Source organism: Ictidomys tridecemlineatus, chromosome 9, assembly GCF_052094955.1.
Source record: "Ictidomys tridecemlineatus isolate mIctTri1 chromosome 9, mIctTri1.hap1, whole genome shotgun sequence".
Lineage (NCBI taxonomy): Eukaryota > Metazoa > Chordata > Mammalia > Rodentia > Sciuridae > Ictidomys > Ictidomys tridecemlineatus.
In genome coordinates this window covers 112,299,672-112,325,496 of record NC_135485.1, presented here as the reverse complement: position 1 = coordinate 112,325,496, position 25,825 = coordinate 112,299,672, and the positions used below count along the sequence as shown (strand labels likewise).

At 38.0% G+C, this 25,825-nt stretch overlaps 1 protein-coding gene across 6 annotated transcripts in view; it reads right to left on the bottom strand.

Moving 5' to 3' along the window:
• Fam13a (family with sequence similarity 13 member A) overlaps positions 1-25,825 on the bottom strand; it is a 328,573-nt gene that overhangs the window by 297,023 nt on the left and 5,725 nt on the right. For 2 of the 6 annotated variants that reach the window (XM_078021923.1, XM_078021924.1), the window contains exons 1-2: positions 6,032-6,459; positions 5,786-5,881 (exon numbers count right to left, since the gene is read on the bottom strand). The exons of 1 other annotated variant lie outside the window; for it this stretch is intronic. In XM_078021923.1, the coding sequence (XP_077878049.1) occupies positions 5,786-5,881; positions 6,032-6,106 (171 nt within the window). In that variant the 5' untranslated portion in view covers positions 6,107-6,459. Of the gene's footprint in view, positions 1-5,785; positions 5,882-6,031; positions 6,466-25,825 lie in introns of those variants that run through there. 3 more of the 6 variants (XM_078021926.1, XM_078021925.1, XM_078021927.1) reach the window with 3 other exon arrangements.

Below are 25,825 nucleotides of genomic sequence, written 5' to 3'. Positions count from 1 at the left end.
AGAAGATAATCATGAGCCCTGAAATTTGAACTTTTATTGTATTTATTTGTTGTATTATTTAAGGAAATTCAATTCTGCTAAACAGAGAACAAGAGTAACAATGAGGAGGACAGATTCAACTGTGTATAGAGAACATGGAAGGAAGACTTTCGGAGACTTTTTATGTCACTCTCACAAAACATATTGTAAATTGGGCATGTTTATAAATAACAGAGATTTATAGCACATATTTCTAGAGGATGGAAAAATCTAAGACCCAAGGTGCCTTATGGTTTGGATCTAGAATGTTCTCTGAAGGCTCATGTGTTGATGACTTGTTCCCCAATGAAGTAGTGTCTGGAGTGGGGATTTGGAGAAGTGCTTGGATTGTGAGGGAGCCAACATTGTCAGTAGATTAATCCATTGATGGATTCACAGCTAAATGGACTATGGGGAGGCGGCAGAAATATAAGAGGTGGAACCTAGTTAAAGGGAGTGGACCCTCGAGGGTGTGCCTTTGAGACTCTATCTTATCCTTGGTGCATATCTCTCTCTCTCTCTCTCTCTCTCTCTCTCTCTCTCTCTCTCTCTCTCTCTCTCTCCTTCTCACTGCTACAGTGTGAGCAGCATTCCTCTACCATGTCCTTCCACCATGATATACTATCTCACCAAAGGCCCCCAAACAATGGAGCCAAGCTACTATAGGCTGAAATAATGAGCCAAAATCAACCTTTCCTCCATTAAGTTTTACTTTTTCAAGTATTTTGTCACAGCAACAGCTGGATCACATAGTGCCTTAGTGTCTAGTGACTGATTTGGGGTGGAAGTCCACTTCCTGATTTATAGATGGCTTCCTTTTGCTATGTCTCAATATGGTGGGAAGGTGAGGAAACTCTTTGGGGTCTCTTTATAGCAGCACTAATCCCATTCTTGGGGTCTCTACCTTCATGACCTAACACCTTCCAGAGCCCCTGCTTCCAATACCATCACATTAGGGGGTAGATTTTAACATACAAATTTTGGGGAGACACGTTTGGTCTAGAACATTCTATCTCTGTCCCCCTCCTTGTATATTCTTATCCTTTCACATGCAAAATACATTTGTTTCATTCCAACAGTCCAAAGGTTCTAACACTGACTCAAGAGTCTAAAGTCCAAAGTCTCATCTAAATATGATCTAAATCAAGACATGTGTGACAGTCAAGGTATGACTCATACATAGGCAAATCCTCTCCAGCTATGAGTCTGTGAAATCAGACAAGTTATGTGCTTCCAAAATAAATGATGAGTAAGCCATAGTACAGGCATTCCCGTTCTAAAAAGGAGAAAGAGAAAAGAAAGTAGTGTAGGTCCTGAGCAAGCCAAGACCCAATGGTGGAGAGACTCCATTAAACATTAAGGGTGGAGAATAACCCTCTCCTTGCCTCAGGGTTCTATACTCCAGGCCCACTAGAGCAGAGATCTTGTCTTCTGGTCCCACTGTGGCAGGGATCCCACCCCTACAGCTTTGTTGGGCAGGGGCTAGACTTCCAATGCCCCAAGTGGTTTTGTTCCCGGGGCTTGGCAAGTTGGTCGTGCCGCAGGTCTCTGCCTGGGCCCAACCTCTCAAATTCTGTGGGATGATGGTTCCATCCTTTGAAATCTAGGTGGACGCAGCCTTATTCCCAGGGCTCAAGTGCCCTATACACTGTGCAGAGATGGTGCTATGTGGTCAATGAAGTTGGCTGCCTGTGCCCTCTGGAGAAGTTGCCACGATGCTGCATTGGGCCTGCTGGAACAGTACCTGGGACAGCTGAGGATTGTGGCTCCAGAGTATGGGGAACCCAGCCTAAGATTCAAGGAGGTGGTGGGTAGTACTTTGTACGATCCTACAGACTCCAGGTTTAGCAGCCCCTCCTCTGAGACTACTCTGGCTCAGGGTGTACACTGTGGGCCTGTGATAAGAGTATGCACCCTGTGATTTCCCAACTGCCCTTGGGTTATTCTTCCAATGTCTTGGAGAACAGCTCCTAGCTTCTGCTAAGAGGGTTGATCCATATTAACTTCCTTATCCAACAGTGGCTTTATTTACTTTATTGTCAGACCCTTAGTGGTCCCCTCACCACCCTCAACTGGCCATCTCATTCTTTACAATGTGAATAGTCTGAGAATTTCCCATATCTTTAAGTTTTACTTCTTCAGCTCTTTACTTAGAAATTGCTTCCACTCAATGTCCAATTTCATTGTTCACAAATTCTACATTCTACAAAACACAACAATGAACACAATTTAGTCAAGCTGTGTCAAAACATTAAAACTTGAACACAGTCAAGCTCTTCACCACTTTGTATGAAGGTCACCTTTCTGCCAGTTTCCATGCTCCTCCCATTCATCTGGAACCTCATCAGAATGGCCTTTGCCATCCATGTTTGTATCAACATCTGTTCAAGATTACTTAGATAATTTCTTAGAAGATTAACGCTTTCTCGATTGCTTTCATTTTTTTTCTTTCTCACTCTCCTTCTTCTCACCAGAATTTTCTTTATAGTCCATTCATAGCCATGTAAGGTTTTTTCTTTTTTGGTACCAGGGATTGAACCCAGGAGTGCTTAACCACTGAGCCACATTCCCAGCCATTTTTAGTATTTCATTTAGAGACAGGGTCTTGCTAAATTGCTTAGGACCTCACTAAGTTGCTGAGGCTGGCTTTGAACTCACAATCCTACTGCCTCAGTCTCCTGAGCTGCTTGGATTACAGGCATGCACCACTGCACCTGGAAATGTAAGCTTTTTCTGGCAGGCAACACAAAATTCTAGCAGGCTCTATGCAATGCCAAGTTCCAAAGTTGTTTCCATATTTTTAGGTATTTGCTACTCAACACCCCATCAGTTAACACTAACTCTGCCCTAGTCTGTTCAGGCTGCTATAATAAAATTCCTATAAATGGGGTGACTTATAAACAACAGAAATTTCTCTCTCACTGTCCCAGAGACCAGGAAGTATAAGACGGGTACACAATGTTGTCTATGGCAGAGACATTCATAGACATATTTAGTACAGACAATCAGGAGGACAAAATAAGCACCCAACATTCATGAGGTACCAAATATTTATGGCCCATTGATTATAATCATTTGGGCTCCACGAGTTGTCTGCTTGAGATGTATAGATAAAAATTCATAGCTATTCAGTAGTGGATTGGCAAATTACAATCACACCCAGGCCGACTTGCACTTGGTGATTAAGCAAGCTACGCTGGCTCCAGACACAGTCCATCTGCTGTGCACACAGTGCTGGTCCTCAAAAGCACACCATGATCACGCAATGCTAACATGGCAGAGGAGAGCAAGAGGGACTGGACACAAAACCATAAATTCAGGAGTAGAGTCCTTTCTTTCCACTTCCCTTTTTAAGTAGGTAAACAAACCACATACCTCTCTCTTGCTTTTGCTGTACTTTGCCTAAATAAATCTTATGACTGGAATATTTTAATTTGGTATATGAAACTTTCTCTTCTCTGACCACAAGTCCTTGCTCACTCTTGGGGTATGTTCAAGGTAGCTGATGGTACCAGGTGGAAAGGCTATAGGAGTAGGAGGCTCCAAGCTGAAGAGAAAGGCTACAAAGGAATATCTTTGGGATTGTCAGCACCAGAAAGAGTTTGGGCTTCATCAGCATGAAGAGAACATTGCTATACCAAAAGAACTGATCCGCTGCGCCAGGTGCAGATCTGATACCTGAACTCACCCACAAATCAGAGCAGCCAGAGGGTAAGAACCTCCACACGTGCATTCTAGCTCTCATTTCTCCATCCACAAGGATTTGAAAACTACCATTCTCCACGTACCACTCCTAAAATGCCCTCAGGCCTCCTTAGACAGAGCAGAGAGAGGCACAGGAAATCCAAGGCTCAGGATTCACCTGAGAGAACCTCACATATAAAACTACAAGAGAGAAGATAACATTAATTGGCAAGTATAATTTCCCACTCTGCCTGCAGGTGGGTGGCTTACTGAGGAAAAATAGATTTGTTGCAATAAAACAGCTACATTTTCTTTGCTCTTAAGAGTGGTTATATAACTATCTGTGTGAGCCCACTACAGTAATGCTAGCAGCAAAATTCCATGATACTTATCTATATGAGAAAGGGTTAAATAAAATGACTAAGGAGGAGAAATCAGGTTAGTTAATGGACATAGAAAGTATCCCAGTTCAAGAAGTCATAACACAAGAGTTCACACACACTCACCAAGAACAAACATCTGTTCTCCATTATTTTGTCTGAAAAATGACTCTTCAGCAGCAGGACACTTGAGTAATAGGTACATATAACATATGTCTACATAGAGAAGCCCCAAACCAAGAAGCAGTTGATCAGCTCATGTGTATGTAGTACACATGCATATGCATAAAAGTGACTTAGTCCTTACTTCTCATTACGAATGTTAAGAAAAAAAAATTTTATTCACCAAAAGCACCATTTTCCAAACCTACTGTGTACATCTTTTTCTATCATATTTCCTCCTACAGGCACAGCCCAATATAACCCAATATAGCCCAAACTATAGGCGGAATGGTAGGAATGATTGATAATTACTCAGCTACTAGATGAATAATCTCTAAAACTGGGATTTTTATGTCAACATGACATGAAATTTTGTACATACTTTGGATATAAACTGAGGGAAAATATGGAGTCAGTCTGAATTTCGGTCAAAGTGTTGCAGATTGGTATACCGCAGGCCAAAAACCTAAGTAAGACTCTAATCAGACAATCAGAAGTGGTAATAAATCTGCTTGACAAGTATATCAATCTGCTGCCTCCTCCTATACATTTTCAGTTATGAAATATTTCTTTTATAAACATGGAAAAATAGAAGACATGTCTCTGTAGTAAAATAAAACTCAGCATCTTGCTCCCAGATAAGCCAGATTTTAAAAGAACCCCTTTGGAGTGATTAAACCACTGTGTATCTGGATGCTGCAAGCCAGGGGTTAAGAGAGAAGACAGGCATAGAGGGTGCTGAAGAGGCCGAACCTGCAGCTTTGCTAAGAAAACTCAATCTGTGAGGCTGGTCCACCATCTGGTGACCATTCTGGGTCTATGTGTCAAAAATTTCATGGATAGTTCTAGATATTTCAGGATGCCACCATAACCTACAAAAAAATTACAGGTCTTCTTGAAACTTAAAAAAAAAAATCTGATTTGAATGTGATTTAAAAGGTGATAATAAAGAACACAATATTTCTCATTTAGTACCTTTAGATACAAATAAAATGCCCTCTTGGAATACAACATCAAGTTGAAGTATAAATATGTATGCTACACATATGCTTTTTCTATATACAAGTAAAATTTTAAGACACAGCATTCTGTAAATTGTATCATTGACAAAATTCGATTGTTGCAATAAGTTTTATATGAGCAGCAGCAAAATTATTTCGAATTTTATGAAATTTAGTCTTCAAGGTATGTACGTTTTCTCATGGATTTTGTGTTACTTATTGATGCTACTGTTTCTAACCACCAGAATCCTGATGAAGAAAGATTCACAAACATTTATCAATGAGGCTATTCCAGCATCATTTTCAACAACCTTTCTGAAATAAAAATTCCAGAATTGCCAAAGGAAAATAGGAATGTGCACTAGAAAAATGTCATACACAAACTCAGAGACAATGAATCAGTGATTATTTTAGTTCTTCTCTTAGGTTAGCTACAAGAGTTTTCTAACAACTAAGATCAAGCACTCCTATTTGACTCTTTGGGAATAATAAAGCCCAACACTGCAGACCCTGTTCCCACATTAGACCAAGTGGACTTACTGGGGTCCACTCAGGCTCAGCATCTTTCTTCACCTTTTCTGGGAACAAAAGTGGACAAAATGCTGGATGCCACCTCCAATCCTGCTTAATATCCATCTGAATAGACAGGAATTTTGGTAACTCATCTTCTCCCAGCACCCAACAGGGAAAAACAAAGTTCCCCACACATCCCCCCTAACCAGGAGGGAGAGGCCTCCCCTCCTCAGCGCCCGCAGCACCCCCAGAAGGCAGAAGGCCTGTACTCACACAGATGGCCAGCGCTCCTGCCCCCATTCTCTCAGGAAGTGTCTGGAAGAACTGATGAAGTCCAGACGAAAACATTAAAAGGACAGCAAAATTCGAAAATTCCACTCTGTGGATACGTTTTGATTTGAAAAGCAGCTTCCAATCCAAAGGCCCCACGGTAGGTGAGGGGCGGCTGGACGCATGGTAGGAAGTGGGGTTCTGCTTCTTTTTCGGCTAAACCCACATGGCTGGGAGGACGGCCCGGACTTGAAATCTGATCCAGAGAGAGCCTCTGTGTTGGCAGGCAGCGGGGTCACGTGACTCGGGTCTGAAGTTGCTGACATCCCCTTCTGAAGCCCGACCTGCTGGATACCACACACGGGCTCCCTCCGTTTGGAAAACTGCCGCTGGTATTCATTAATAGCCCTCAGGGCGCACACTCGGAGCATTAACACGAACCGGCTTGCTCGTCACTGCTTGTCTCTAAGGAAAATTTACATAGTCACACTCAGGTTTAAGTCCACCGGCACAAGCCTCCTCTTTCTGCGGCCATTTGCTATTGTCTGCTAGAAACCATCCAAATTCTACCAAAGTTTTCTTCCCTCCAACCTTATCCTTTTGAGAATTTAAATGAAAATGTTCTTTTTTTATGTAGGGTGTTTTTTTTTTTTTTTTAACTGCTTGTAATTACTTTGAAGTTACCTTACACATACTGATGTTAAACGTGAACAGCAGACTTCTAGGCCTGTGTCATTCCACGTACCTGATCTGCAGTCTGGAAAATTCGCCTGTAGCCAACAGTTCCAGTAACTTTCTACTCCACTTACTGTGTCAACAGAAAATTTGATTTTACAGTTTCAAAATATTTGACCTGAGAGCTAAAATATCTAATTCAGGTAATACAGAAGGAAGCTATTCTATGTTTACTACTACATTTTCATTTAAAATTTTTTTCATATATATCTGGCATATTTAAAGAATGCTGACTAATTTTACATATGAAGTTTCATGTGACCCAATTGTACAGGTAACCAAGGGCATAATAAATCAGCTCCCATTTTAACACTTCTTTTCCAATTTAACATTTCCTGTATATCTATAACAAACCAGCACTACCCACAGCACAGCCAAGATAACAAATCGTATTAAGCAAACCACAGGACACGAGAGAGTATTATGATGTCTATGTGTGCATGTAAAATATTGTGCAGGCTCTCTTTCCACAAGGGAGGATAACACTATCCAAATCCCATACAAGGGAATGGGGTTGAGAGAATGGACATAATCTTCTCCACTAAAAAAAGGAAACAATTTCTTTCATCTTCATCCAGATTTTACCTTATGCTTGCCATTCACCCATCAGAAAACTGGACTGATTCCTAAAGTTTTAAAATTTTGTCTTAATTTTTTGATAAGTATTGCCACTTCATTGTAAAAATTAAGCTCTAAAAATTAGGTCCCCTGTAGGCCCATCATGCAACATCACCTAATAATATTCTTTACCTATATTGGCCAGGCACTGCTATATGCCGTACCAATGTTGAATAGAAGGATGTAGTACCTTCTCTCATGGGATAGTACAATGTAGAGTGGGAAGAAAAAAAAACTAATAACCTTTTATAATTAGTAAATGCATATGGTGGTGCTCAGGACATATTCTCCCAAAATATGGTACTCTGGCATATTGAATATTTTAAACTGAAAAGATTCAGGGAACCACAGGGCCAGGAAAACTGTTCTCATGTTCCCTTGCCCTTCTTCCTGCAGCAGGTCACAGGACCACCTTCATGTGAGAGACATCCTTCCTAGTCCCAGAGGAAAAGATCACTCTTATCTCTGAAAATTAGGAATTCAGGGAGAAGAACCTCAGCAGACAGGCCTTGCTAAATTTCCCTTAGTTTATAACCAGTAGATTATGTCCCCTTTGTCCTATTATATTTCTCCACACTGCCCACTCTTTATCAAACTTAATGTAAAAGAAACAATTTCTTTGAGTCTTTGTTTCCTTCTGAAGACTCCCAGGTCACAAAGTTTATTAAATGAATTTGAATGCCCTTCTCTTAGCAATCTGTCTTTGGTTACAGAGGCTTAGGCTGTGGACCTAGGGTAGGTGAGAAGATGTTATTTTCTCCCCTATACAGATGTGCTGCTTTATTAAGAAGCAGAGGAAGTGAAAGAGAAACAGAGACATCCATCAATAGGTCACATAGGTACTTGCAGTATATTTTCTTTGTCAAAAAAAAAAAAAAACATACTTTAAATCTCACTTAAGAAAATTTTATATCCCAATTTTTTTACTTAATGTTATATCAGAGGCATGTTCTCAGCTTGTTAATAACACTATTAACAAATTAAGTCACATGTGATATTACATATGGCATATATAGCAGCTTCTGTAGTTCATTCTCCCATCTCTAGATATTTACATATTTTTTGATTTTTTATTCTCTGGTAAAAATTTCTGAAAATGAAATTTCTGGATCACAGAGAATTTCATGGGTCATGTGTTTAAGGCTCTTTACATACATGGGCTTTGGCTGTCTATATTTTTTAGCCCATCCAACCCAAATTTGAAGATTTTATGAAATATTTTCCAGTTTAATAAGTGAAAATGACTTCTCATTTTAAAACTTATATTTCCTCTTATTATCAGTAAAATTAAATTGCCATTTGTATTTTCTATTCTGTGAGCTGTCTTTGGTCTGTTTTCTTTATCCATTCTCAACTGGAGTCTTATTGGCTGTACTCTTTTTTTTATAGGGTCATTGTATGGATTAAATAATAAAATTCATTTAGCTGGGTATGATGATGCATGCCTGTAATCTCAGTGGCTTGGGAGCCTGAGGCAGATGGATTGTGAGTTTAAAACCAGCCTCAGCAACTTAAAGAAGCCCTAAGCAATTCAGCAAGACCCTGTTTCTAAGTAAAATATAAAAAAGGGCTGGGGATATGGCTCAGTGGGAAAGTGCCTCTGGATTCAATCCCTGGTACCAATAATAATAATAATATAAAATTCATTAAAAAACACTTAGAATAGTACCTGGAAAGTGATAATAAAAATCAACATTTTTACAGATGTGATTCTGCAATCTGTATTTGGGGTAAAAATGGGAGTTCATAACCAACTTGAATCTAATGTATGAAACATGATATGTCAAGAGCTTTGTAATGTTTTGAACAACCAATAATAAAAAAAAATTAAAAAATCAACATTTTTGAATGCTTATTATATAATTTAATTATATGTGGACTTGGAATTTATTTTGAAAAATAGATAAATAAGATCTAAATTGGTATTTTACTTTTCACGTAACTCCTGTGACCCAGACCTGCTAATAGTCCCCAGAATCCAATCTCTCTGATAATAGTGGAGTCTCTTCTCCTTCTTTATTGTGTCTGAGCCAATGGTGGTCCAGTTCTCAATCTCTCATATATAAAGATATGGTCATGTGACCATGTACTCATTAACAGAATGTGAATAGATAGGTATGTGTAACTCATGTTGCATGCTTAATAGAAAATGCCTTGCTCCACATTTCCTCTTTCACATCACTATAAACAGAAACCTAGCTTACCACGGAGAAAAGGGACAATGTCCGAGGGGATGACAGAGTAAATGAAAGAACCCAGATCCTTGAATAATCTTGTAAGTACAGCTGCCTTGCAAGCCTAGACCAACAGGACTCTTCCACGAGAGAGAAATAAAACTCTCAAATACACACTGTCTATATATACAGATGTATAGGTACCTCTCTCCTTCTCTCTCTCTCCCCATGTATGTGTGTACACACACGTTTGTCTTCACCCTGATAAACTAACAAATTATACAAACTCATTTATTAAGCAAATTTTCCATTTTCCATTTGTGATACTATCCTCACTGTATCTTAAATTCACATACACATACCATACATACATACACACATGCATACCCCAAGATCTTTTTCAGGCTAATATATATTTTACCTCCTTTCATATCCTTAATATTTTAATAATTACCATTATAATTCAATACGTATCTGATAAAGATAGCCCTCTGTCATTTTCCATCTTTTTCAAAACTTTACTACTCTCCTTTCCAACCAATTCTTTATGATGAATTAAAAAACAACAACAGTAAGGTTAGAACATGATGCTGTGATATAAGAAATACATATTTAGCCTTAAATGTAGACTTCTGACTCAAAGTTCCTAAAATCCAAGTGATTGGGAGACCGGGGCATTTTTTTTTTTTTTATATTTGGTCTTGGTCCTCAGCTCCTAATACAAGCGCTCCTGTGATCCTTAGAATTTCTGGAGTGACAACAGACAGGTCTTTTATATGCCCCAAGACTGTTTGGGGACAGTGGTGAGGCAACATGCTTTCAGGATAGTTTCGAGGCATAATTAACAGGGTTGGAACTTTCAGCCCCTTCCCTGACCTCTGTGGAAGCGGGGGACTGAGTTAATCACAAATGTCAGCGATTGAATCAATCATGCCTACATAACGACTGTTCTAGAAAGATCCCCCCCAAATGGGGTTTGGAGTCCTTCTAGGTTGGTAAACACCTGGGGGTGCTAAGAGAGTGGAGTGCCAGAACAAAGTATGGGAACCTCAGGCCCCCACCCCATTTTCCTTGCCCTAGGCATCTCTTGTATTTTCCTGTTTCTGAGTTGGATCCTTCATAATGGTCATGAGCAATCTAAGCCATTAACATAGACCAAACACGTTTGTGTCTTTCCATAACGTCAGAATTTATTGAGCAACAATAAATTAACAGGCTGCCCCACTTTCGTGGGTGGTAGATCTCTGAATACTTGTAGGCCACCTGGTAGTCATAAGCCAGGCAATCACAAGTTCTTTTATTCCTACCTTAATTTCTAATATCTATAATACTCAAGTCATGCCAACACACTATATACATTTATATTTATATATACATCACTTGTATATAAATTACTTATACATGTAACATAAATATTTATATATTGTTTTTATATCATATTATAAATTATTTATATTTATAACATATATATTTTATAGAAAGGCTAAGACAGGGGTAAGGTGCTACAGTAGTGAAGAGTTTGAACTGCGCAAAGACAGAGAGCAGATGCAAACACAGAGTCACTGTAGGTGGTCAGATAAGTTTTTGAACCAGCCAAAGAATTTGTTCAGAGAGCAGACCTGTCAAAGTACAAGAAATTAGTCTAGGCCAAGGTCTGTAAAGTTTAACAGTGTTAGCCTGGAATGGGCCATGAGTGGTCATCATGGGCAGGAAGACTACTGAAGCCCGGGGAGAGGTTTATCACTGTGGCAATTTTCCTAGGAATGGCTCACGATGAGTGAGTGATCAGGTAATGGAGTGTGTACTGTGTTCAGGGTCCTCTTCCTTTGATGGTTCACGGATGAGGGGACTGTTTCATTCAGTGGTTTGATGTGCTTGATAAGTTCATGGGCCTCCTTTTTTCCTGTGAGTTTGATTATACCCATGTATCCATGGGCTTCCAATTAATTCGATAAGTTCACAGGTGGTCATTTTTATTAGCATGATATTTGTCAGATTGTGCCTTATGGTTGTACTGGCCGATGGTGGCTATGTATTGGTGTAAACAAGGTGTAGATCGTTTTATCTCAGCACTTAAACTCAAAATGGAGTATCTCATGGAAATGTACTGGATTGCAGTAACAGGTTTAGGCATAGCCCGAGAACTACTATTCCCATGGAGTGACATCACAGCAGGACACAGCTTGCTCTCCACAATGACAGATCAGTAATTGTAATTAAATTGTTTTCCTGAATTACATGAGCCATTCTGGCAAATCACCAAACCCAAGGATGGGGTCGAGAGAACAGCCAGTTCATCGCTGGTTGGTCAGAAGTACAAGATGACCCAGGACTTGGAAGTGGCATCTGCAGCAGGAAGTCATATGAAATTGAGCCCTTAACTTGTGGGATTTGACACAAAATCTAGGTAGACAGTGTTAGAATTTAATTGAATTGTAGGACACCCAGCAGGTATTGGAGAATTGGTTGGTGTAGGGAGAAACCCCAGGCATTCAGTGTCAGAAATGTTCTATGAGTAGAAACATAACAACAACAACAAAAAAATCACACATCTTGTCACTGTTTCTAAAAAGTATACACACATCTTATTTCTTCTATGTCGGTTATGATATAGGATGACACAGGTGTTTTAGACAGCTTTTTTTTTTTTTTGCTGCTGTAACTAAAAGACCTGACCAGAACAACTGTAAAGGAGGAAAGATTTATTTGAGGGCTCATGGTTTCAGAGTCTTAGTCCATAGAAGACTGGTTTCACTCCTCGAGGATCCAGGTGAAGCAGAACATCATGGAGGAAGAGTGTGGCAGAGGGAAACAGCTCACATGGTGATCAGAGAGAAGAGACAGAGAGAGTCTACACTCTCCAGATACAAATATATATCCCAAAGCCCAGCCCCCAGTTAACTACTTCCTCCAGCCACACCCCACCTGCCTCCAGCCCCCACTCAGTTAATCCCATCAGGGATTAATACACTGATTAGGTTAAGGCTATAACCAAATCATTTCTTTTCCAAACCTTCTTGCATTGTCTTATATGTGAGATTTTTGGGGACACCGCACATCTGAACCATAACAATAGGATTAATTTTCAAGTTAGGACAATTAAAAGCTTGTCCTAACTTGAAAATTCACCAACTCTTACCCCCTCCAAAAAAAAAAAAAAAAAAAGAGAAAACCAAACCAACAAACAAAACAAAAAACTAAGAGATCAGCAAACTGGTCCATGAGTCAATTAAAAGCTTGTCCTAACTTTCACAACTTCTTATACCATCATAAGGTAAAAGCAGTCCTCTGCCTAACAAATTTTTATCCTTATTCTTCACTGTGATGACTAGATTCCATTTTCTGAAACAAACCATACATAGGCTATTGAACAAACTAAAGACTCTCTGTACTTCCAATAATGTTTGTTTCTCCATGGAATACATCTGAAATTAGAGACTAAAATATTATTTTTTCATGGTCCCAAAATGGACACAAAGGATTAGAATTCAGAAAGGTCTCTATGCTGTCATATATTCTTAAACACTGATGTACAAAGACACTTAAGAGTCATTAGCCACAGCCAAGAAATTTGATGACATAAAATATGAGCATTACCTTTGCCTCAGAAAGGAGTAAATGAATTTTTTTAATATTTATTTTTTATTTGTAGTTGGACACAATACCTTTATTTTATTCATTTTTATATGGTGCTGAGGATCAAACCCAGGGCCTCGCACGTTCTAGGCAAGCACTCTACCACTGAGCCACAACCCCGGCTCGAGTAAATGAATTTTTTAAGAGATTTTCTGAATAGCCTAAAATACCGTGGCAAGACAAAGAATGTTCTAGTTTTCCAAAAAGTCCCCTGGTACCCTGAAAAAGGAGTCCAAGTAACTTTACAATTAAAGTCCCATCCCTAGGATATTGTCACTCAAATCACCATCTGACTTGGGGAAACTGTGGAACATATCTTATTGGAGGGAACTAAAAGGACTAGGTTATCTTGACCAGCCAGAAGGGTTGAGACATACTGAGTTTTTGAACCCTGAAAGTATATGCACCTGAAAGCTTACTTATTCTAGACCAGAGATCAGCAAAACTGGTCCATGAGTCAAACTGAGCTATCCTAGCCAGAATCTGGCCACATCTATTTATTGACATGTGTAGGGCTGCCTGGCACCTACAAATGCAGCTCAGTAGCTGTAACAGACCTACTAAGCCTAAAATATTTACTCTCTGACTTTCATAGAGAGAGTTTTTGATCGTTGGTCTAGGCTATTGAGTAACACTGTTCGCCATAAGATTCCTCATATACACACAGAGACGTTATGTCAGATGAAAGATAGGAAATAGGTCTTGGTTTTGATACCATTGCCTCATTACCTGAGGATAGGCTTGGTTTTACCTTCTCCTAATTATTTTCTGAGGGTCTTGTCTGAAATTGGTCAGTTGATAATCTGATGGTCTAATCTGTGTTCTGAAGTCTAGATATATCACCATCCTTCTTGGGGGAAACACACCATACACACCACACTCACAATCCCACTCCCCTTGCTCTTTGTCCTAGGGAAAGATCAATTATTCTGTACCCCTTACAACAAAATTTGCAACATAACTAATTTCGAACTTGTTCAATCAATCTGCAACTTGCCACAGTATTCTGATTTTTGCAAGCCCACCATTAGTGACGTACCCTCACTGTGGCCAATCAAGACAGCTCACCCTATTTTAAACTGTATCTGAATGCCAACCAATCAACAGCCATCTCATTTAAGTAACTGTTCTCTGGATGGTCTCAGTTCATTTACACACTTGAAAATTCATCAACTCTTACCCCCTCCAAAAAAAAAAAAAAAGAGAAAACCAAACCAACAAACAAAACAAAAAACTAAAAAATACCTACATAAAATCAATAGTATGCTCTGCTCAGAAAAACCTGCCCATCCATAATATCTTGCCCTACTAAAATAACGCATAAGGGCTGGGGCTAGGGCTCAGTGGTAGCATACTTGCCTGGCATGTGTGAGGCACTGGGTTCGATTCTCAGCACCACATATATATATAAATAGATAGATAGATAGGAGACCTATCAACGACTTAAAAATATTTTAAAAAATAAAAATACAAATAATGCATAAATTTCATTCTATCTTCTTATTTCAGGTACATTGTTCTTTGACACAAATCATGGTTTAGATAGCACAATTCCTTGGTGATTATTAAGGCCTGCTCTTGAGCTGCACTTCTCAGCAGCTTGCCTCCCACTTCTCCAGCCCTATTCATCCCTCTACCTTAATTTCTGCATGTCACTGGGCTGAGGCTGGCACCTTCACCTAGAAGCCAAAGCAGAACTACCTTGCCAGTCTTCACACAGGGACAGAATTAGAACTCAACGCCCCCCAAAAAGTAGGCAAGAGAGGTGACTCGGGAACAGAAAGCAATATTCCTGTGATGATCACCAGAACCTCTGGCCTAGTATACAAGAGACTAGAGGAATTTTCTTTTGAAAATAGTTTTCGTTATTTCCCCAGAGTTGCCCTACTAATAGAAGGAATTCACTTGTTTGAGCAGAAAGTTGCACTTGGTTTTAGGCAGACTCTGGAAATCAGACAGTGCGGGAACCATTTCATCAGGGAGTGCACATTATGATGGTTTTCATCTATATCTCCTGAAAGGCTGCTATGGTTCCCTCCGGCTTCTTTAACTCCTCCCCATAAAATCACTACTTCCTATTTATTCTACCTCTGAAAAGTTTTTAAAATCCACTTCCCTTATAGCCACCACCATTTAAAAAGTCCAGGACCACACCAGTGTTCCTTTGGTACAAGTACACCATTCCATTTCTGAAATTGATTTGATTATGCCACTTTCCTTTACATTCTTTTTATGCCTGTGGGCTCCCTGTATAAGTTTCAGAGAGTCTGTGACTACTCATGTAATTGTATTTCAATTTTCAGAGTATGTGCCTAAAGGGAGAATCCATCTTAATCTTTTAAAACCCTTTTTATGCTCTTATTAGTGAATTATAGTTAAACATAATAGTTGGGTTCGTTTTGACATAATCATACATTTTAACCTTCTGAAGACTAAAAAAACTGCTTGTTTACAGATTAAATCCCAAAGTCCTTAGCATGGCTTTTTCCAAATTTAAACACATACCTATATTTTCTCCATTATATACCTTAAATTTCCCCCAGAAATTTGTGAATATGTTTCTTTTCATGGCAAAAGAGACTCTGCAGAAATGATGAAATTAAGGATCTTAAAGTGGGGAACAGTTCCGGGATTATCTTGGCCCAGTCTAATATGATGAGACCATAGAAAAGGCAGAAGAGTCAGAGGCTGAAGAGATTTGACCTTGGAAACAGTGATCTGGTCATAGAGATTTGAAAATGCAATGTGGCTGGCTTAAAGATGGAGGAAGAGGATGTGAGTCAAGGAATACACATAACCTCTAAAAAAAGCTGGAAAAGGAAAAGACTCCCCTAGCATCAAGACAGATTTTAAGTTCAAATGAAACCGATTTCAGATTCTGACCTCCACAAGCATAAAGTGATACAGTTGTGGTTTTTTTTTTTGTTTTTTTTTTTTTTTTTTTTTTTATAGTTGTAGATGGACAACACACCTTTACTTTGTTTACTTTTATGTGGTGCTGAGGATCAAACCCAGTGCCTCACATGTTCGAGGCAAGCACTCCGCCACTGGGCTACAGCTCCAGCCCCAAAGTTGTGTTGTTCTAAATCACTAAGTTTGGAGTAATTTAATACAGCAGAAATAGGAATTCCCTTGTCCCACAAATTAAATAAGGTATACACTTTCTCATTTTGAACCTTTACCCATGACTTCCTATTTACCAGAAATGTACCTGACTGCATTTTGTCCTTGAGGAATTCAAACATACTTTGATGTCCAATACCACTGTTAGCATTCACACCTGACCTCACTCCTCTATGTGCATATGGTCCTGGTTTAAATAACTAGTACATTTCCACTAGTTTGAAAACCTATATTCTAGATTTCAAATACCTTAAAGGGCAGGGCAATGCAATATCTCATTCTTTTGGGCATTCCTTGTTAGCTCCTTAACTATACACATTTGTACAGTTCATGCATTAAATGAGGTGATAAATCTGCACTGCTCACAGAAATACTTTATGAATTCATTTAAAAGTTAGGATAAGAAATATGGATTACCTTAGTGACAAAAGGAAGAGTTGAAAATGTGACCATGAATAGAATTTGTAAGGGATTTTTGAGAAAGAAGTTCAGAGATCTGAAAAAGAACAGTCAAGAAGAATAAATGTATAAAGGGAAATCAGTCAAAGAAGAAAGAAGTAGGAATACAGTGTTGATGGAAAGTTGATGTCTGTCTTCAGCCCTTAACATCTGGGTCCTTGGTTTTAACCTTTTGTTTTTAACCAGGATCATTTCCCTGAATTCTTCTAAGCCTTACTTCTGAATAAAGGTTAAATTAAAATTCTTGAGGCAATTACATTTAACTTTTCTTTTAAACAAGAACCCAATCAATTTTTCATGAAAAAACAAATTAAAAAGCTTCAAGAACCCAGTCCAGTTTATATCCATGGATGTAGCCCAGTGGTAGAGTGCATGCTTAGCATGTACAAAGCCCTCTGGGTTCAAGTCCCAGTATGGCAAAAAGCGAAACAAAAATATTGTTGTTGTTTTAAATTATTTTTGGCAGGCACAGGGCCTGCAAGTCTATATGAATAATGCAGATTGTATTTTTATATTTTTAATTTAAAAAGAAAACCAAGACTTCTGTCCAGAAGAAAAAAAAAAACAGAAACAGTTTCTTTTGCAAAATCAAAATCAAAACAAAAACAAGAGGCTGGGGCTGGGGCTCAGTGGTAGTACACTTGCCTGGCATGTGTGAGGCACTGGGTTGGATTCTCAGCACCACATATAAATAAATAAAATAAAGGTCTATCAACAACTATATATATATATATATATATATATATATATATATATATATATATATATATAAACAAAACAAACCAAAAGTTGGTTAGGGGCAATAGAAAAATATTCTTTTAAAAATATTTTTTAGTTGTTGATGAATCTTTATTTTATTTATTTATTAATTTATATATGGTGCTGAGGACCGAACCCAGGGCCCTGCATGTGCTAGGTGAGCGCTCCACCACTGAGCCACAACCCCAGCCTCCTAGAATAAGAGGTATTTTTAACTTATGAGGGAATATAGATAACAGCAATTAGTATCTGATCATTGCCAAGGGCTTTCACATATATTCTTGCTGAGTTCAAGCAATCCACAGTATAGGTACTCTTATTCATGATTGTCAGGTAAAAGCATATGGGAGGTTCAGACTTGTATAAACAGTAATGGATAAAGATGGGTTTCAAACACATACTTCTCTGTCTGAAATCTATGTTCTCACAAATGCATTAAATTATTATCTGTAAACTCCTCTCTTTGGAACAAAGTGATTTCTGATTATGATCATGCTGAGGGTGATGACATATAAGGAGCCTCACTGTCAACTATAAGTGTGGACCAATAGCCCAACTGTGAAAAATATTATATATACTAATAGTAGTAGAGGTTCCTTCAAGAATTTATTTTTAAATATTAAATATTAATTACAAAAGAATTTTGCATATATTGTCTCATTCAACAATGAACAAGCTAAGATATAAATGCTATCATTTCCTTTTAATAATTAAAAAATTGAAACTGAGAAATCAGATCTCTTGCCCAATTACACAGCTGGAAAGAGATACAAGATTTCACTTATTTATTAATTTAATAAACAAGACTTACTAAAAGCTTACTATATACATGTACTATATTGCACATACTTTTATTTTCCACATTGAATTTTATTTATTTATTTATTTTTAGTACTGGGAATTGAACCCAGGAGTGCTTAACCACTGAACTACATTCCTAGCCCTTTTTATTTTTTGATAGAGGGTCTCCTTAAATTGCTTAGGGCCCCGCTAATTTGCTGAGGCTGGCTTTGAACCATGATCATTCTGTCTTAGCTTCCTAAACTGGTGGGATTACAGGTATGCACCACTGTGCCCAACTCCAGTGGAATTTTTAAGAACATAGTTCATAATCCTAAAAGCTTTAAAACTCATATGAGTTTTAATATGCTAGGCTAAAAAGCACTGGTAGGAAGGACTGGGCAGACATTGCTGTAGGATTCTTGTGCATGCATGTGGTAGTTAGCAATTTAATAACAACACTTCACAATATTGTAGACATAAACTGCTGCTAAATATCTATTTTATAATATAACAATGTTTATTACCATTCATTAGAGTATAACAAAACTCCTAGAAGCAATGCAATTACCTACCTCCACTTGTAATGAATCAATTTCCTAGTCATTTACATCAAGGAGTACCAACTGTATAAAAGGAAGGGAGTCCTCTAACCAAATTAAAAAAAAAATAATAAGGGAAGGAAAGAAGGCTGGCAGGCAGGCAGGCAGGCATGTTAAAGACCCAATACTACACGTGAAATATCCATCAGAGAACACTATCTAAAGCTCTCCTCTTCTGTGACCATGGAATTGATAAATGAACTACAACCACCTATTGGGTAAAAAAAATAAAAACTTATGAACACACAAGGTATGCGCAAAATTAACTTCTGTGTTTGATGAACAAATGTTGTTGTTATTGTTCAAGCATGCAAGCCTGTTTCTTTTTAACCCCAATAGAAACAAAACTACCAATGAAACAATAAAAATTTTAAAGTCCAGTTACTTTGAAATGGGATTTAATAATCCCAGAAATTCCTCCTAACCACAGCAATCATGTAATCAGTGCAATAATTTCATCACACTGTTGATAGGGACTTTCCAAGTTGTCAACTAACTCCCTATTATGTCCTCAAGGAAAAGTACTAAAAGTATAAGAGAAGAGAAGAAGGAAAAAAACCCAGAAATTGGTGAATAATACAGTGGAAAGGGGTGGGATAACACATCTAACAAAGCAAAAGACCCTAATTTCACTTTTTACCCTAACTAGGTTCAACAATCCAAGAGAACAGAGGTAGTTAACACCTACCACCATTTTCCACAATGGAGATATCAAGGCTCAGGTACATCCGGAGACACAATAAATGCACAAGTGGCAGAACTAGACTTCTGTTTCTATTTTGGGGGTTTTCTACCCTATGTGGACCAAAAATAGAGTATATTTCAAACATATTTCTGCCCCAAACACTATGTATGTAATAAACTGATTCTAAATTAAAAGGCAGGAAGAAAATACATACCTGTATTAGATTAACAAAATAAAAATTTCAATAGACAATCCTGAATTGGTCTGGTGAATCTCCTTATAAAGATATATATATATATATAAAACCTCTCTTGCAAACATTATACAATATTGTTATGTGTGTATAAACTAGGCCTTTCCCATTACATTTGACTTTTAGCTAATATCCTTTTCAAATATCCTTTTCTTGGGAGGTTGAGAGAATTAGCATTCCCCTCCCATCAAAAGATATGGGAAATATCAAATTTAGGTAGTATTTACTTATTATTATTTGCTTATTATTGGCAATTGTGCATAGCAATTTATATATAACATTTTATTTCATCCTTACAACAAAATACCAATGAAACCAGTCTAATTTTTGTTCTCATTTTCTAGATACAAAAGGTTTTATATAAGCAGCCCAAGGTCCATAGTTAGTAGACGGCAGTCAGTAGTACAAAACAAAGACTATGTTTCCACAACCTATAAGGTACATCTCTAAGATGCACTGACTGTTGAATCTCTAATTTCACTTTTTACCATAACTAGGTTCAACAATGGATGAGGAAAGTATAATATAGAGCTACCATTAAAACAATAAAAATTAATATATAACCCAATTGATAATAAAAGTAATAGAAATTAATTGGTCATAGAAGAAACACAAAATTAAGCTTGTGCAGGTCAATGCTATAATGGATTATGTTTAGTTCCTGTGTCAGATAAAACAAAGTAAAATTCCATCTAGAAATATTTTCCCTGACATTAAATATAACTAGCACTTATCCCAAGGTGACAGAGTAAGGATATCATGGACAGTTTCTTCAATATCAGTTGGGCTAAATGCAGAGATACTCCTCAGAAAATTTTTTCTTGTATCTCACCTTAACACTATAACCCTAATAAAACCCAAATATTTTAAAAAGAGGGCAAAGGATCTAAATAGACATTTCTCCAAAATATGCCTATGGTTAGCACATAATATTCAATATCATTAGCTATCAGAAACATGAAAATCAAAACAAAAATGAGATACTTCTTTATAACCACTAGGATGCCTATAATTTTCACAGTGCTTATGAGAATGTAGAGAAATGGAACCATCATATATGGTTTGTAAAAATATAAAATGCAACTAGCTGCTTTAGAAAAATAATTCCTCAAAAGGTTAAACATAGGGGCTGGGGATGTATCTCAGTGATAACACATGTGCTTAGCCTACACAAGGCTCTGGATTCAATTCCCAGCACAGAAAAACAATAACTACAACAACAAAACCAACAACAAAACAGTTAAACACAGAGTTCTCATATGATCCAGAAATGCCAATCTCAGTTTTATACTCAAGAGGAATGAAAATATATGTCCACACAAAAACCTGTACGTGAATGTTCATAGCCAAACAGTGAAAATGAACTCAACTGCCTGGCCATGATCAAAGGGTAAATTAAATGTGGTATATCCATATAATGGGATATTGTTTGGAGTAAAAGGAATGACATGCTGATAAGTGCTACCACATGCAGAACACTGAAGGACATGAAGTGAAGGACATGATCCCATTTATAGGAAAGGGGTGGACTAGAGGCAGTAGGTTATGGTTAAGAGCTGAGGTGGGGAAAAGTTGGGATTAAGGAGAAACTACTCACGATATAGGGTATGATTTTTTGTTTGTTTGTTTTTTGAGAGAAGAAATACTGAAGAAAAGTTGTCTAAAATTGATTGACTAATTGAAACTGAGTTTGAGATATATAATCATGGGAATTATTTTGACATTAAGCATTTAAGTCACATGTTAACAACTGACTTCTTCAAGCAGTAGAAAATCTAAAGGTAGAATTACATTACGATACATCTACCCAGATGAACCTGGGATAGTTTCTAACCTGGTAAGTTAAACTATCAGTGATTAATATTTGTACTGTATTTCATTGTGGATCTTTTGAAAACTGGGTGGAAAGCTATGAGCAAGGTAGGTGTGGTGTTACCCTGTGAAACCTAAATAAGAATATACAAATATCATAAGAATATCAACAGCAGAGGAGGACTCTCCACAATATGGTAAGACAAGACAAAAACTCCTTAATCTTGCCAGTGTAAAGTGTAATTTTAACAGGGGGAGAGAGAGAAAAACTGTCCAACCGTACAAATAACCAATCTCACAGTTGGCAGGAATCACTGCTGCTTCTTTTGAATGAGCTCTACCATCTCTCTGCTCCCTACCTTCCTAAATAAAAATTATTAAGACACTCAATACCCAAATTGCCCCTGCTTTTTTTATAGCACTCTATCTATCTATCTTTCCATCTATCTATCTATAGATTTTTTTTTTCCTTGAGACAGGTTCTTACTAGGTTGTCTAGGGACTTGATAAATTGCTGAAGCTGGTCTCAAACTGGCAATCCTCTTGCCTCAGCCTCCCAAGGTGCTGGGATTAGAAGCGTGAGCTATCATGACTCTCTCAGACTCATCTTTCTTGTACCTTTCCTAAAATCACATTAGCCAAGTTCAAATCCTATAATTAATCCCTTATAATTCCCTCTTAATGAGACATGCATTGTTTTCCAAGATATACACCTCTCTTGCTTCTGTATTAAGCCCAATTTTGTCTATAGATGTATTTCTTATAGTATTTGGTTCATGAGAATTGACAATATTTATAACATATTATTGGTCAGGGCATGTATAAGTTGTTTGTATGTTATGATCTTGCTGTGGTATGGAGGTTGAATGTCCATGAAATGCCTATATGCTAAAGGTTTGGTCCCCAGGGTTGCAGTATGAAGAAGATCTACGGACATTCAGGAGGTGAGACCCTATGAGGTCCGTAGGTCATTGACAGTGAGTCATTGACAGAAGCTGTGGGATTCCACTGGTCCTGCATCTCTGCTTCCTGGCTCCTGATATGCAGTCTACTCTGTCCTGGGCCCAGCATCATATGTCATTATCAGTAGATGCCTCACCAATAATGCTGCCCAATCTTGGACCTGAGCTTCAAAACCTATGAGCCAAATAAACTTTCATTGTTTCATAAATATCCTGTCTCTAGTGTTTCATTACAGCGATGGAAAGCTGGCAAATACAACCTCCTGTTCTCAGTTTTTTAAAAGCATGTATACATATACAGTTATATCGATACAAGAAAGACATTGGATACAGGAGGGAAAGGAACGAGAGGAACGAGAGACAGGTAAGTGAGAAATGAAAGATGGAGGCCAGGCAGAGATACACACAAGAGTTTGTTTATCAGAGCTGACAAATAAAGGCCATCTCTCTATAGGAGAGAGAGGCAAACAGGCTTGAGTCTTGGGACTTTTATGGGGGAAGCTCAGGAATCAGAGCCAGGTGGGTCCTAATGCAAGCAGTTAAGGGTTGGGTTGGTATGAGGGAGTGGTGAGCCTTTCTCAGAAATGACCTTGGGCGGGAAAGGGAAACTTTTTCCTTAAAATGGTGGCTGTCAATTAAGATGTCCATTCAGATGCTAAGCAGGGACCTTATAGATACCCGTTGACACAATTATTTCCCTTTTTGTTTTAGTATTTCATAGCTTTCTTCAAAGATTGTGTACAATTTTATAAGAAGGACAGTATTGGGGAGGGGGTTGGTGGGGATATCTCTCTCCCAAAAGAATACATTTTGAAAAAGAAATCTCAGATTCAAATAGTTGTCAGTAACTGTAAGGTCCTTGCTTCGCATCTGGGCAGCCATCTTAAGTGACACTGACCATTTTCCTGCCCAAAGGCCTTTCCAGGTAAGGCTCACCACTCCCTCATACCAATCCCACCCTTAAACCACCCATATTCAACCCACCTGGCTCTGATCCCTGAGTCTGGCCCATAAAAGCCCTAAAATCCAAGCCTGTCCTACCTACCTCTGTCTACGGAGAGATGGCCTTTTTTTTTTTGTCAGCTCTGACAAATAAACTCGCCTGTGTATCTCTGCCTGGTCTCCATCTTTTATTTCTTGCTTGCCTGTCTCCCAGTTCCTCACTTTCCTTTCAATAACTTAAGGCTAATCCCAGCAGCTCAGGAGGCTGAGGCAGGAGGACTGTGCATTCAAAGCCAGCTTCAGCAATAGCAACAGCAAGACTCTAAGCAACTCAGTGAGACCCTGTGTCTAAATAAAATACAAAATAGGGCTGCAGATGTAGCTTAGTGGTTGAGTGCCTCTGAGTTCAATCCCTGGTCTCCCCCACCTCAAAACAACAACAAAACCCTAAGGCTTTCAAACTTAGGAATATTATAATCACTTGGGACATGGCTTTTTGGGACAATTACTGAGAGAAGAGAAAGATTCTCCAGGCTGAAAAAGCCTAAGAAGCTCAAAAGCATTCTGAGGAGAGGGACAAAGAGTGGTCCAAGGCACATTTGGGCTTCAGTTAACCTGACTAACCAACCTGGACAGAGCTGAGGGCTGCTCTGAGTAGATTTAGGAAGGTAAGGTGAGTATATAACTCTCACTCAAGTGTCCCACCCACATTTCTGACACCAATTAGTCAATTCACTGGTTTATATCAAAATGTTTTCCAGGAAGCAAGTACACATTTTATTTAAAATTTTCTACAAGCAATTTTCATTTTTTGATCCCCTCCAAAATCTTTCCTATCATCCTAGGAACTCATTCTCTCACCTTTGTCTAAACTACTAGTCACCTTAAAACCACCAGCCAACTAGAAAACAAAATTAAGTTTAAAAGTTCCCTACTGGCATCTATATAGCTCAAGAACTTAAAAGCTCTTTATTGCAACAAATGAAAAAGGAGACACAATACAGCAAGACCTATGGGATACCAGAAAAGCAGTACTAAGCGGGAAGTTTACAGTAACTGACATCTATATCAAAAAAGCAGAGAGGTCTCAAATAAATACAGTGTTGTATCTCAAGGCGCTAGAAAACAAGAGTAAACTAAAGCCCAAATTAGTAGAAGGAAAGAAATAATGAAGACTTAAGTAGAAATAAATGAAATAGAGATTCAATAACAAAAGCAAAAGATCAATGAAAAAAGAGCTGATTCTTCAAAAAGATAAAAAAGGAAAACAACTGACAAATTCTTAGCTAGAATAACTGAGAAAAAGAGATACTCAAAATTGGAGATGAAAAGGGAGACATTGCAACTGATGCCACAAAAATACCAATGGTCACTGGGGATTATTATAAAAAGCTAAATGCTCACAAATTTGAAAATCTACAAGAAAGGGACAAATTCCTGGAAATATATACCATGCCAATATTGAATCATGAAGTAAAAGAAAACCTGAACACATTACAAGTAATTAAATTTTAAAAAAAAGAAAAAAGAAGAAAAGAAAAGCCCAGAATCGGATGACTTCATTACTGAATTCTGACAAACATTTAAAGAAAAACTAGATAGGAAAAGGGAAGATGGGGAATGAATCAGACATAATACACACACACACACACACACACACACACACACACACACACACACCCCATAGTGAATCTCTCCATTGTGTACATCCACAAAAAATTAATTTGAAAAAGAAAACAACTATGGGTAAATGGCAGGAAGATCAATAAAGGTAAAGAAGTAAGAGGTGGAGGCAGATGAGGGGAAGGAGAGGTACTGGGGTCTGAATTAGAACAAGATATATTCCATGTTTGTATAATTATGTTAAAATGGATTCTAATGTCATGTATAACTAAAAGAACCAATAAAAAGTAAATATAAGAGGCTGGGGTTATGGCTCAGTGGTAGAGTGCTCTTCTAGAACACGTGAGGTGCTGGGGTCAATCCTTAGCACCACATAAAAATAAAATAAAGGTACAGCATCCCACATACAATGAAAAGAAAATTTCAAAATATTTTTTAAAAATTATATCACATCTTATTATTTCAAATAGTTGAAGAGAAGAAAATACTTCTATACACATTCTATGAGGCCAGCATTATCCGGATACCAAAACCCCATAAGGACAAGACAAAAAAAGAGAGCACTATAGGTCAACATCCTTCATGAACATAAATGTAAAAATTTTCAACAAAATGCCAACAAATAGAATCTGAC